This window comes from Canis lupus, chromosome 5 (genome assembly GCF_048164855.1).
Source record: "Canis lupus baileyi chromosome 5, mCanLup2.hap1, whole genome shotgun sequence".
Taxonomy (NCBI): domain Eukaryota; kingdom Metazoa; phylum Chordata; class Mammalia; order Carnivora; family Canidae; genus Canis; species Canis lupus.
Genome location: NC_132842.1, coordinates 450,026 through 465,476, shown reverse-complemented (window position 1 = coordinate 465,476; position 15,451 = coordinate 450,026). Strand labels below are relative to the sequence as shown.

Sequence of the window (15,451 nt, the reverse complement as noted above, 5' to 3'; positions counted from 1 at the left end):
TTTCTCTTGCATGGCCCTGGATATTTCCATTTCTCCAGCCAGTAGCTTGGCAGAGATTCTCAAAATCTTTCACTGATACTTACAAAATTGGACTATGAACTTCCTCCACACACTCTTTTATTGACACATCTACTGCCCCTTCATCAGGGAATTTTGCAGTTACAGAATCATCTATTTTTCTCTGCACCCCTCCCAATTTCTCTATAAATATATAAACTAGTATGTGACTGGGATCCTTACCCTAGAGCACTTTCCATTATCCATCAAGTTGTCTCTAGCCCAAACATTTCCCTGTGCAAAACAGAGCTTGGAATATTACATGTGTTCTGCTTCTATTCTGCTTATAAGGTTTTTTCAATAAATACTATTTTATTGTAACAAATTACATTGTATATTTAGTTGTATATGACTTGTCTGGATATTACAGCCTTTGAAAATAGAACTAGTTTGATTGGGCCACCACTGAGGTGAGAAATAAATCCCCTGGAAGCCTTATATCAGACAACCTATTAAGTTGGAATGGCCAAAATCTCAGTGGCCATATTATATATAGTCACAAAAGCCCCAGAGAGGCAAATTACTTAACCAAACTAGAATGACAAGAGCTCAGGTAGCCCCAGAGATATGGGATACCATAACCTCTAAGTAGGTAGGATAGTTGCATAGTCCACAGACTAATGAAACCTGAAATGGGAAGATTTCTCTATAAAAGAAAAATCTGGAGCAATAAACTTATAAATAGGTGGCTACAGTACCTTACTAAGGGAAGTCAAAGAGGCTAGGTCAGCAAAGCCTAGAGAAATTGTGACTGAGAGTCAAGCCAATACTAAAACCTGAAAAGGACTTAAAACAGGACAGAGAAGAGACTTTATGGTTGGCCTCTTTTGCAACAAAGGGAGGAATACTATCAAGCTGATACAAAATTTGGAATGATCTTAACAGAGTTACACAGATAAGACAAACTGAAATGGAGCCCTGTCCTTTCTGGCTCTCTAGAGAGTAAGACCTCAAGTATTGCTAAACTTACTATATACTCAATATTACATGATGTGTAAAAAGGAATTAACAAAAAAAAAAAAAAAGAATGAACATAGCAGGGCTAAGACTTTTATCCTTAACATAGGCCTGTTTACAAGATTGACCCATGAGTGGCATCCAGGAGTTACCAGGGTTTCCATTATCCCTAGAATTGATAAAAGTGGCTGATTGTGCCCAAACTGTACAATATCATTTATGCTGAACATTTGCTTTCCTTCTGGGAATATGGGGTTTTGGTACACGGTAGGAACAGGGTGTCTACAAGACCAGCTACCAGTAAAATCTCTAGGTACTGAGTCTCTAATGACCTTAACTAGTAGACAACATCTCATGTGTTGCTACAAAGAAAGGACTCTTGGATGTTTGTACCCAGTGTCTTCCAAACTTTGCCCTACGTGTCTTTTCCCTTTAGTGATTCTGCTTTGTAAACTTTTACTATAATATCATAATGACTATGTTCTGAGCCCTGTAAGTCTTCCCAAATCAGTATACCCCTAGGGTGGCTTTGGGGATTCCCCAATACAGTTGGCATCATGATCAGGGAAAGTTGCAAAGAAAAAGTGTTAAGGGGATTTTGCTGCCAATGGTGGCTTGGAATTTAAATTCTTTGGCTATTGAAAACAGGACAAGATTCCATAATTAATTGTTTTTGCCTATCAGAAGCTCTGGAAAAAGAAGGGCACCAGGAGCAAGAGAGACAATCTCTAAATAAAGATACACTTTTGGTGTTTTAAACAGCGGTTTTTTGGTTGTTAATAAGCTCTTGTAAAATCAGACATTTGATCGTTAGTGACGATGATGATTTTCTGGCCTGATGTGCATATGTTTGAGTGAATCATTTTGTACTCTAAGACTGACAAAGTAGGTTTGGTAACACCTTCATTGCCATTTGGACTAGTAATGGGGCTCTCTCCACGGCATCTCAGCTTTGCTATTAATTAAAAAAATAATTATTAAAGAAAAAAGCTAACTCACAGATCCTAATTGCCTGGACCTGACTCAGCTGAAACCTGACACTGTCTGCTATGGACTATTTCAGCCTCAGCATGGGTTATTCTAAAGAATGAAAAGCAGACTTAATCAGACTCTGAGACAGCTCCAGATTTAGGACACCTGTCTTTGAGGTGTCCTAAACTCCAAAAACATCATGTATGCAGACTGCACCATGTAGATCACATATCCACAGACAAGAGCTTGTTCTCTGACGAAACCATCTTAAATTCAGCTGCTGATCTACTCTGTATACAGAGACTAACTATATTCCTCACTTTCCCTGATGAAAGCTACAAGTTGGGGGAGGGCACATCTCAAGGAATGTGGCCACTGCATGCTTTTAACAAAATCTCAACTCCCTTTCTAGTTGTTGATTATTGTGTTTGACTTGCTAGATTCATTGTAGTTTGCAAAAATGGACTGATACTCTGACTCTACATCGCTCACCTGTCTCCTAGTATACACATTTTAGTAAGTCAGTTTGACTTTTAAAAGGATGTGTTCCCACAAAGAAATTGATTTTTTTTTTCTAGGCTGCTCACTGGATAAATGATCAGAACAAAAGGGATGGGAAGTTATGTAAATCCATTTTGAAATTTTTGAAAATTCAGAATTTGTCCTGATCAATTCCTAAACATTTGTATCTTTCTGATTAAGATATATAAAAGTGCTTTACTGCAAAAGTGCTTTTGTCCTTCTTGCACACTTTGACTGGCCTCCAGCCAAAAGATCTGGATGGAAGTAGAATATGATTCAGAAAAAATATAAAGTTTTAATTACTGAATGAAAACACCTGATAAAAAACAAAACCTCAGGAACTTGGGAGGCACTAAGGAGGGAGAGGGAACTAATAATCTTTGTTTTTCAAAATTGTTCCAAAGGTTTCCCCCTCTTCCTGAAGGAAAATGCCTTATGCTGCATTTCCAAGCTGCTGAGAGCACTTTGAATTCAAACTGACTGCTGAAATGACATGATATTCTACGTGGAAAACCCCAAAATTGCTAGAACTCATACAGCAATTTGACAATGTGGCAGGATATAAAATCAATGTACAGAAATCAGTTACATTTCTACATATTAACAATGAGACAAAAGAAAGAGAAATTAAGGAGTCAATCCCATTTACAATTGCACCAAAAACTGTAAGATACCTAGGAATAAACCTAACTAAACAGGTAAAGGATTTATACTCTGAAAGCTATAGAACACTCATGAAAAACATTGAGGAAGACACAACGAATGGAAAAGCATTTCATACTCATGGATTGGAAGAAAAAATATTGTTAAGATGTCTATGTTACCTAGAGCAATCTATAAATTCAATGCAACCTCTATCAAAACACCATCAACTTTTTTTTACAGAACTGGAACAAATAATCCTAAATTATGTATGGAACCACAAAAGACTCTTAATACCAAAGGAATGTTGAAAAAGTAAACCAAATATGGTGGCATCACAATGCCGGGCCTCAAGTTGTATTACAAAGCTATGATCATCAAAACAGTGTGGTACTGGCACAAAAAGAGACACATAGATCAATGGAACAGAGTAGAGAATCCAGAAGTGGACCCTCAACTTTATGGTCAACTAATATTCAATAAAGGAGGAAAGACTATCCACTGGAAGAAAGACAGTCTCTTCAATAAATGGTCCTGGGAAAATTGGACATCCACATGCAGAAGAATGAAACTAGACCACTCCCTCTCACCATACACAAAGATAAACTCAAAATGGATGAAAGATCTAAATGTGAGACAAGATTCCATCAAAATCCTAGAGAAGAACACAGGCAACACGCTTTTTGAACTCGGCCACAGCAACTTCTTGCAAGATACATCCACGAAGGCAAAAGAAACAAAAGCAAAATTGAACTATTGGGACTTAAGATAAGAAGCTTTTGCACAGCAAAGGATACAGTCAACAAAACTAAAAGACAACCTACAGAATGGGAGATGATATTTGCAAATGACATATCAGATAAAGGGCTAGTTTCCAAGATCTATAAAGAACTTATTAAACTCAACACCAAAGAAACAAACAATCCAATCATGAAATGGGCAAAAGACATGAAGAGAAATCTCACAGAGGAAGACATAGACCTGGCCAACGCGCACATGAGAAAATGCTCTGCATCACTTGCCATCAGGGAAATACAAATCAAAACCACAATGAGATACCACCTCACACCAGTGAGAATGGGGAAAACTAACAAGGCAGGAAACCACAAATGTTGGAGAGGATGCGGAGAAAAGGGAACCCTCTTACACTGTTGGTGGGAATGTGAACTGGTGCAGCCACTCTGGAAAACTGTGTGGAGGTTCCTCAAAGAGTTAAAAATAGACCTGCCCTATGACCCAGCAATTGCACTGCTGGGGATTTACTCCAAAGATACAGATGCAGTGAAACGCCGGGACACCTGCACCCCGATGTTTCTAGCAGCAATGTCCACAATAGCCAAACTGTGGAAGGAGCCTCGGTGTCCATCGACAGATGAATGGATAAGAAGATGTGGTTTATGTATACAATGGAATATTACTCAGCCATTAGAAATGACAAATACCCATCATTTGCTTCAATGTGGATGGAACTGGAGGGTATTATGCTGAGTGAAATAAGTTAATCGGAGAAAAACAAACATTATATGGTCCCATTCATTTGGGGAATATAAATAATAGTGAAAGGGAATATAAGGGAAGGGAGAAGAAGTGGGTGGAAATATCAGAAAGGGAGACAGAACAGAAAGACTCCTAACTCCGGGAAACGAACTAGGGGTGGTGGAAGGGGAGGAGGGTGGGGGTGGGGGTGAATGGGTGACAGGCACTGAGGGGGGTACTTGGAGGGATGAGCAATGGGTGTTATTCTGTATGTTGGCAAATTGAACACCAATAAAAAATAAATTATTAAAAAAAATTAAAAAATAAAATTAATTTCAAAGAGTATAATATTTTAAGTAAAGATAAAAACCAAGTTGTTTTATTATACTGAATTTAGAATTGCTGATTTTCCAATAAAAGTTAGAGAAATAATATTTTTAAATGCTTTACCTCTTGTCAGTTGGGCTTCCATTTGGGATGCTTGAGATCTGTGATAAAGAATGCTAAATTTAAATACACAAACATGAACATTAAATGTTCACATTAAATTATTTAGAAAAGTATCATTCAAAGTAGGTTTTTAAATATGACAACTTTGTAAGATTAAGGTGTCAAAAAAGCTAAGAAATTATCATACCTAGCACTAGAAGAAACATTGTAGAAGATGAACTACTACCAAAATTATATTTCTAAATGACTGCAAAGGTTTTACATTTATAGTAAATAAAAATTATTTTAAACATATCTATTATATAATTATCTTTTTAATATTCTTTTTGATGCACCTATAATTCAAATGCCAATAGTATATTAACATGATGGTACTAATACATAGTGTACTAATATGATAGTGTTTTTTAATTTAAAAAATTTGCAAAAGTATATTGAGAATGCATGCTCAAAATTTCCTTATTAGGGTGTATGATCAAAACTGGTGACATCAAGAGTGTGATTTTATTAATAGCTTACCCCTTGGGAAGATAACATATTTTCCCGTAGCATATTGTTGATTCTAGATTTTTATCCCAGACCTGAATTTTACCTAGCTCAACTTCTTTCATACAGAGATTAGCTAGCCTTATCCTTACCCATCTGTGTTAAAGACTTCTAATGTTCATCAAACTAATTTTCTTTTCTTAAGGCACATTACTGGTCTACATTTCTCAATCCTTCCTGTAGTTAAATGTGGTAAATTAATTATGAGATAAAATGATGTGTGCCATAAGCCTGGTCAATGAAAACTGACTCATTGCCTCATGTTTGGTCTCCCATCTTCTTTTCTGGTAGCTAGATGTCTATTCCCAATGTGGCCAGGAAGCCAATGTAAGATGGCAAAACTTCCATATGCCAGGATACCTGAATGACCCTGGAAAGCAGGACTCCCTAACACAAACACAGACTCTGAACTTCCTGGAAGTACTTACATGAGGAAATAAGTTTCTATGGTATGTGAGCCATTACCATCATGGGCCTATATGTGACAAGAGTTAGTCTATATATTAAGTAATATACCACCATAGGTTTTCAGATGGACTATGAAGATAACTAGAACTAAATGATGATAAAACCTAACATTCACATAGTGCTTCATGATATACAAAAGCATTTGATAAACATTATCTCATTTTATTCTAACATATTTATAAAGTATCATCCTCCATTTACTAGGGGTTTTATGGAAAAATATGTTCAGTTCCTGGCACATAGAAATGATAATAGGTCTTACTCTAACTTATAATTTAAAAAAGACTACTATTGGGGCACCAGGGTGACTCAGTGGTTGAGCATCTGTCTTTGGTTCAGGTCATGATCCCAAAGTTCCAGGATCAAGTTCCGCATTGGGCTCCCTGCATGGAGCCTGCTTTTCCCCCTGCCTGTGTCTCTGCTTCCATCTCTGTGTCTCTCATGAATAAGCAAATAAAATCTTTAAAAAAAAAAAAAAAGAGAGAGACTACTATCCCAATAAGTAACTTTAAAAACAGGTACAAAACCAAAGAGCGACTACTTTTTTAAGGATGTTATTAAGATGTATATCTGACAGACATGTGTAATGTAATCTAATGTCCAGTAGTAGGAGTTCTAAATATTTTTCTTTCACTCCTTTCCAAGTTTCTATCACCAGTAGCACAGGATGATAAACTGGCTTCCCTATGAAGCCAGGCCTAAGAGCACTGGGAGCATGCTACCTCACTTGAGAACACCCTCTTTTGATATTAGCAATATCACATCTCCATAGCCAAACAAGGCATTGTAATATCTAAGACATCTAGCTATATCAGCAAAAGAAAAGAAATATATTTAGAGTTATAATATATAGGTAAGATCTTATGAATTATAGGATCAATACCAAGCAAGTCTCTTCTTTCTGACAATTGAAGACCAAACTTCTTAATTTAGCATTCAGTTCAAGATTTTTCACAATCTCATATCAATCTATTTGTAGGCAGCCTCAAAAATAGTTCCCAGTGATCCGTGTTTCCTGGTATTCATGCCTGTTGTATTCCCCTCCCTTGTATTTGGGCTGGCCCTTGTGACTACCTGTAGTTCAAATGAACAAGATATGGCAAAAGTGATAGAGTATCACTTCTGAGATTAGATTCTACCATCCTCCGTCCATGTTGGTTTCCCTCTCTTTCTCCTTGCTTCTACCCTTGCTTCTATGTTGTAAGTAGCCTTATTGAGATACCTCCCTGCCAGGAACTGATGTCTCCAAACAACATCCAGCAAATATCTGAGACCTAACAATAGTTACATGAGTGTATATTGAGTCCAGAAGTATATCTGCCAACAGTTAGGTCTTGAGACAAATGCAGCCAAGGCCAACATTGATAAAGATTCTTTGAAAATCTGGTTTTACCAGATTTTTTTTTACTGCCCAGTTCTTGTTTTTCTTTGACCATGTTGCTGTGGCTCAGATAGGATCAGGTTCATCACTGGACTCCAAAACACTCAATCAGAACCTCAATTTTTACACATTTTTGAAGTCTTTGTCTTCACTCCTGACTGATTGATTCAGGGTCCATTCATGAGTCCAACTCTTAAACCATTGTTCCATGCAAATATCATATCCACTGAGGCTAGAAGGGACAGATTTTGATTTTTAAAATTCTGAGTATATCTAGAATCTGGTTAGAGTCTCAGATAAATGGAGGCTGGATTAGAGTTCCAGACTTCTCTCTTTGTAAGAGACTTATCTGTAAGGACCAAAAGCTATGTTTGAGTCCTAAGCTTTTGGTTCAAGTATAAAAGTATCATTAATTAAGAACATGGGAACTTCTCAATCAACTGAAAACCTTTGAAACCTTTATCTTCCCCTCACTACTGCTTCTCTTTCCTCTTTTTCACTACAGCTCTCTTGAATCCTTTGGTGTGCTCCTCTTCTTCTTCTTTTAATAATAAATTTATTTTTTATTGGTGTTCAATTTGCCAACATACAGAGTAACACCCAGTGCTCATCCCATCAAGTGCCCCCCTCAGTGCCCATCACCCATTCACCCCCACCCCCCACCCTCCTCCAGTGGAACAATCCACAAAAACAAGGACTGAATAGATATCATGATGACACTAAACTCATATCTTTCAATAGTAACTCTGAACGTGAACGGGCTTAATGACCCCATCAAAAGGCGCAGGGTTTCAGACTGGATAAAAAAGCAGGATCCATCTATTTGCTGCTCATTTTACAAGAGACTCATTTTAGACAGAAGGACACCTACAGCCTGAAAAAATATGCCCCTCTTCAACAACCAACCTCCCTCATCCTTCTGCCTACCTTTCCAGACTACCCCTTTCCCACTTCAACCCCTCAGTTCCCTGTAATCACTTGAACTTTAGGCTCCCACAGCCCCAATGAAGAGATGGGTCAAGAGACTCAGACCCCCAAAAGCAACTACTTCAGACCAAAAAGAGAGAAAGAGGCTATTTGAAAACAAAATTGGTACTTTGTCCACTTGAATGAGCCAGATAGCTACTAAGTATCTCCTTAGTCACTCAACTAAAATTTAGTTCACACCTCCATAAGATTACGTATCAGGGCAGAAAAAGTCTCTAAAGTCTTCTCCACAAATATTGGCAAACATGTAACCTTAGCTTGTCGCATTTGCCAGAAACACAATTCGAATAAAAACATAAAATGGAAAAAAGATGAGAGATAACTCTTTCATATGAACCAGTTGAGTTTGTATTACAATGTTTTACTGACTCAAAGCTTAAACTTTAATGAAAGCTATAAGATTTCTTTTTACATCTATTTGTATGCTCATTTATATGTGTGTGTATTATATACGTGTGTTAATTTTTCCCCAAATGGTATCACCAAATTACTAAAAAAAAAAAAAAAAAAAAAAAAAAAATCTCTTAAAGGAGTTCTATTCAAATTTGCTTAGAGATAAACGAGTGCTGACATAAATTAAGTACTTCTAAGACAACTTCCAAAAACTAACACAAATGTTTCAGTGGTTTTAATTTTTTTGGATTCATATGATTTGAAATAATATTTGGTAAATAAAGCTCATTATTAATTTGTTGTTAAATAAAATCAGGCATAAATTCAGAGTTGTCAGCTTTGACACATGCAGATGTACAATTTTTTCTGCCTACGCTCACTAGTCAAACAAGCTTATGCTATAGCTGTTTACAATTATAAAACTATAAATCCAACCAAAAAACAAAATGTGCTATAAAAATGAATTGCTTCAAAGTCACAGGATATAAAAATCAATGCATAGAAGTCTGTTGCATTTCTATACACTAACAATGAAACAGAAGAAAGAGAAATTAAAGAGTCAATCCCATTTACAATTGCACCAAAGCCCATAAGATACCTAGGAATAAACCTAACCAAAGAAGTAAAGGATCTATACTCTAAAAACTACAGAACATTTAGGAAAGAAATTAAGAAAGACACAATGAAATGGAAAAACAATCCATGCTCAGGTACTGGAAGAATAAATGTTAAAATGTCCATGATGCCCAAAGCAATCTGTACATTCAATGCAATCCTTATCAAAATACCATGAGCATTTTTCACAGAGCTGGAACAAATAATCCTAAAATTTGTATGGAACCAGAACAGACCTCAAATAGCCAAAGGAATATTGGAAAAAAAAAAAAAAAAAAAAAAACAAGGCTGGAGGCATCACAATTGCAGACTTCAAGCCAAACTATAAAGTTGCAATCATAAAAATGGCATGGTACTGGCATAAAAACAGACATATAGATCAATAGAAAAGATCAGAAAATGCAGAAATGGACCCTCAATTCTATGGTCACAAATCTTCAACAAAGCAGGAAAAAATATCATCCAATGGAAAAAGAGATAGTTTCTTCTTCAATAAATGGTGCTGAAAAAAATTGGACAGCCACATACAGAAGAATGAAACTGGATTCTTTCTTATGCCATAAACAAAAATAAATTCAAAATGGATGGGACTACTGGGTGGCTCAGCGGTTCAGCATCTGCCTTTGGCTCAGGGCGTGATCCTGGGGCCCTGGGATCAAGTCCCACATACGGATGCCTGCATGGAGACTGCTTCTCCCTCTGCCTGTGTCTCTGCCTCTCTGTGTGTCTCTCATGAATAAATAAAATCTTTTTAAAAAATTCAAAATGGATGGAAGACCTAAATATGAGACAGAAATCCATCAAAATCCTAGAGAAGATCACAGGCAGCCACCTTTTTGATCCCAGCCACAGCAACTTCTTGATAGACACATCTCTAGAGATAAGGGAAACAAAAGCAAAATTTAACTGTTCAGGCTTCAGAGGGAAGTTTAATTATGTTTATGTAGTATGCTAAATCATGTGGAAAGTATTGTCAAGTAAGTGAGAATAAACCTTTCTAGGCTAAATGTGTATGGAATATATGTTACTAATATCAGTATTCCAGAAATTGCTTGAAGTTCATAAAAATTTGTCAGTACCTTCATTATCTGCTTATTATGTTAAAATATTTTATGTCACAGAAATAACCAAATTTCCTTGTCAATTCCATTATAATGAATTCTCATTAGATTTTTACCTTGACCATTTTGTCACTTATCATTCACAGGCAGTTACTGTTTTACTTTTATTCTTTTCCAAAAGTGTTTATAATCAGCTACAGGTAAGAATGCACCATGATGGTACCACTTGAATAACTTTGAGACCATGCCACTGGACTAATAAGAATTTCCAGAACTAATAAAAAAGCTAATGGATTCATAAATTGCTAACACAAGATCAAGTAGAACAAGAATTGATTAGGGCTAAATCAACTAATGAGAATGATTTTTTTTACGATGATCCTCTGAAACATAGCTACTTCCTTAATACTTTTTTCCAGATTTAAGGAAATATTCTTTTCTATTCTCTTAAGCTATCCATAAATTGCAACAATTTGGTGAAGTATACTTTGTGAACAAAGACAAAGCAATTACTTTTTTTCTATCTGATTCCTCTGAATTTGGAAACTCTTAATGAGTATTATCTCTATGGCAATATAGTTATTTGCATAAATAATCTGTTTTCTTTGAAACAGAACACAATTGGAAACATTGGTTATGTTACCAAAACTTTGACTGGAAGGTTACATTTGAGAATGATATAAAAAAATCAGTCATGACCAGACAACTTTAAAGAACTAAGGTTGATTTTATGGAGCCAGTAAAGCTCTCCTTCAAAAACTTGCCTGGTATCTTGCTTATATGGTTTCTGACCATACAGGTGAATAAGGAAAGTCACTTTCAGGCACTTCCTGAACCTCAGGATATCTTGGAGACCTCTAGAAAAGAAGAACTCATCCAAGTCTATAAACATTGCCTGTGAAGCCTAATTGAGAATCCTTGTCTTGGCTTCCTAGCCTTGAGAGGTATTTTATTTTATTTCTTTTATTATTTTATTTTATTTATTATTTTATTTTTTTTTTAAAGATTGTATTTATTTATTCATGAGAGGCACAAAGAAAGAGGCAGAGATGTAGGCAGAGTGAGAAGCAGACTCCCCGCAGGGAGCCCAATGTGAGACTCAATCCCAGGACCTTAGGATCTCCACCTGAGCCAAAGGCTGATGCTCAACCACTGAGCCACCCAGGCATCCCCCTTAAGAGGTTTTTAAAAGTCCAACCTGAAATTCCTTATGAAAAATTCCAGCAAAGCAAATGCAAAGACCTATGTGGTCAATCACTATTCTTGCTGCATTTACATAAATAATTAGGCCAATTTTAATGAGACTAGATTTATTTTGCAAATGAATCAGTCTTACTTTATCTTTGATAGAACTAGGAATTATCACAGATAAATTATTTTTTAAATAAAAAACATACCCTTGTGGGTATTTAATTCTAGTCCTATTCATTGTCTTTAAGTTTTTATTATCTACCTTTAAACTGAACTAAGTCCTGAATTCTAGTTTCCTCCAATATCTGGCTACAACTTTCCAAATTAATGTTTCCAATTTTTCTGCCTTTAGACTTGAAATCATTGAGAATAAGAACTGCCCACTTCCTGAAGGTCTCCAAGCTGAAGCTGGATGATTTGATATAAACTACAAGAAAATCACCATGACAGACTCATGCCAGATTGTGAATGGGCAGCTGTCATGCCTGCTGGTGTATGGACCTCTTATAAAGTTCACTGGAATACCCAATGCCATCACCACAGATATTCAAATCACACCAAGAAATCCATTGCAGTATTGGATTGCCATCCTCACTCCATCATCTAAAGCCCAATGTCTAGAAACCTTGACTGGCTTCCCTCTAGATTCAGAAACTAAGTTCTTAACTATTAATCTTTGTTTTTGCTTTCATAAAAACTTTTGTCAGTAAATGCCTTACCGCTAGCACTATCAAGCAAATAGTCTTTACTACCAAGTCCTAACAGATGATTCAGTTAGTCCTTAATGAACCAAACAAGAAAGATGACCAAACAAGAAATGGACTTATTGTTACAAAGAAAGAACATCACGCCTTTCCTTGAACACAAGAGAGAACTAATAAAGATTTTCTTGATCAAACGTTAGTTAGGTTCCTGAACCTTCTCCTAGGCCTATCTGTGCACTTCCTTTTAAAATACAATTTTAGTAAGAACCTTGATTGGCCAATTTAGCAACAGTCCCCCATTCTCCATAATTGATCTCCCTCAATACTTAATCACATTCCTCATCCTCCACTATCCCTTAGGTGATACCTGATTGCCCTGGCCTATCCTCAGCAAAGATCTTGTTAGGTTAGTTCAGCCAGAATCTCCCTTACATTCCCAAATGTTTCCTCTTAGAATTTTCCACTGTCCACCAGCCTACTCTTTGGCTATAAATTTCTACTTCCCCATGGTGTATTAGGAGTTAAACACAGTTGTATACTGAGGTCTCTTTTCTCCTATTGCAGTGACTTCGAATAAAATCTGTTTTTACCTCTTACTGCCCAGCTCTTTTTTTTTTTTTTTTAAATAACACTTTGATTGCATCTTTGTAAAAGACCATGAACCTGAGGACTTAGCTAAGCCTTCTTTCTGGACTCCTGACTCACAGATATTATGAAATAATGCATGTTTGTTTTCTAAGCCACTAAGTTGTGGAGTAACTAATTATGCACCAAAAGATAACTGAGATTTTTTTGTTACTAATTCATTTTTTAACCCGGTGAATTTTAGGAAACAAGGGAGGGAGAAATAGTGTTGAAAACAAAGAGAACATATTATACAAAACCATGAAGGTAACAGAACACATGGTGTCTTCCATTAACTTAAGGAAATTCAGTGTAGCTGAAACATAAATGTGTGTGTGTATGTGCGCACACGCATGAGCACACATGTGTGCTTATGTAGTCATCTGCAATGAATGGGCTGGGGAATGCTAATTAAAAATGAGGCTGGCATCTCAGGAAAGGATCAAATCTGACAGAACCTTAGCCCACAACTGGTAATTTGTACTTCAACCAAAGAATAATGTGAACCATTAAAGATTTTAGGCAAGAAGGCTCACATAAATAGATTTCAATCTGAAAGATGACTAGACATCAACATATAAACTGGACTAAAGACTAAACTCTGGAGAAAGGGAAAGCATTTAGAATCCTGGTGGCTTCCTGGGAATTGTTAATGAAACTGGGAAAAAGGGACAAAATTTTAGGGCTAATAATTGGACCGAGTAAAAAAAAAACACCAGAGGAAACAAAAAATGATTCCCATGAGGGGGGAAAAAAAAAACGAACAGACAAAAAAAACTATTCCCAAGATTCTAGTTTCAGCAATTAGATGTATGAGGATGGCAGAAAATTGTGACTACTAGGAGAAGCAGCAGTCTAAGAAGAAAGTAATTAGTTTATTTTAGGACATGATGAATTTTAGATGCTGTGGACCAATCTAGTAGGTAAATTCAGCTGGGCTGATAGATAATAGGTCAGGAAATTAGGTGATATCTACACTACACAGATAAGATTTATTTTTCACTTGAAACCATAAAAATATATAATACATGCTCAGAAAGAATATGGGGAATAAAAAGAGAATCCAGGACCCAGAGAAATACCAAGAGTTAAAGAACAGACACCAAAGAGGAGACCAAAACATAGTACCAGAAAAACATAGAGAAAACCAAATAATTATTCTATCTCTAAAACAAAATGCAGAGAAGCTGCTAGGAAGATGGTAGAGTAGGAGGACCTTGGGCTCATTTTCCTTGATGTGACCACCTGTAGAAGACTCACATCAGCATAAATAACCCAGGAAGCCACACAAAGACTGGCAGAACAGACTCTCTGTAGCCAGGCATAGACAAGAGGCCACAGTGAAATGGATCCACCCCCCTCCAACATGCTCTTGGCAAAACCAACAAAGCAGTGCTACAAGCCTGGCAGTGGGCAAGCATCCCAGAAAAGGGTCAATACCACTCCAAGTGAGTCTTGCTCCAGGAAGAAAGGAAGATAACCACACCATTCTGACTGCAAACCCAGCAGTGGGCTGGAGGTAGGCAGCTGGTCTGACTGCAGGCCCCACCCATCAATAAAACCACTCAGAGGACAACACAGAGAAAATACCCTGCAATTTTGTGCTACTTCATCTTTGGCAAACACCTGGTCTGACTCAACTCAAGCACAAGGCAGCCCTGGACTGGCCCATTAACACCACAGGCACCCACAACAGGCAGAGAACCATGGCAGACTGGACTGAAGGTAAATACAGCTTGGCCACAATAGTAGGACATCCCTATAGCAACACACATAGGAGACATCCCTGAAGCATCATTTTCTGGACAAAAGGAAACTGTGCACTGTGGGGCACAAGAGTCTTCTTCATAAAGCCACTACTTTCAAGTGTGGGAGACAAAGCTGACTTTCCTAACACATATAAACAGACACAGCAATAGACAAAATGAGGAAACAGAGGAATATGTCCCAAAAGAAATAATGGAACAAAATCATAGCAAAGACCTAAACAAAATGAAAATAAGTAATATGCCTGATGGTGATTTTAAAGTAACACTCATAAAGATACTTGCTTGATTTGAGAAAGGAGTGCAGGACTTCCACGAGACTTTCCACAAAGAGATGAGATCTAAAAAAGAAACAATTGGAAACAATAAACTCACCAAGTGAAATAAAAAATAGATTATCTGGAATAAGTAGTAAACAAAAAGAAGTATAACGGTTCAGCAACCTGGAGGACAGAGTAATGAAAAGTAATCAAGCTAAGTAGATATGAGGGAAGAAAAACACACAAAATGAGAATAGACCCAGGGAACTCAGTGACACGTCAAGCATAATAACAGTTACATGGTAGGGATCCCAGAAGGAAAAGAGAGACAAAAGGGGGCAGATTCGTTTGAAGAAATAATAGCTGAAAACTTCCTGAA

The 15,451-nt window shown here is 36.8% G+C and overlaps 1 protein-coding gene across 13 annotated transcripts in view; it reads right to left on the bottom strand.

Moving 5' to 3' along the window:
* Positions 1 to 15,451, bottom strand: part of CCDC7 (coiled-coil domain containing 7) — a 391,847-nt gene that overhangs the window by 252,707 nt on the left and 123,689 nt on the right. For 10 of the 13 annotated variants that reach the window (XR_012030726.1, XR_012030727.1, XR_012030729.1 and 7 more), the window contains one exon: positions 5,077 to 5,114. The exons of 2 other annotated variants lie outside the window; for them this stretch is intronic. Coding sequence is in view for 7 of the 11 variants with exons in the window: in XM_072825155.1 (XP_072681256.1) it covers positions 5,077 to 5,114 (38 nt within the window). In the remaining 4 variants the exon portion in view is untranslated. Of the gene's footprint in view, positions 1 to 5,076; positions 5,115 to 15,117; positions 15,154 to 15,451 lie in introns of those variants that run through there. One more of the 13 variants, XR_012030730.1, reaches the window with a different exon arrangement.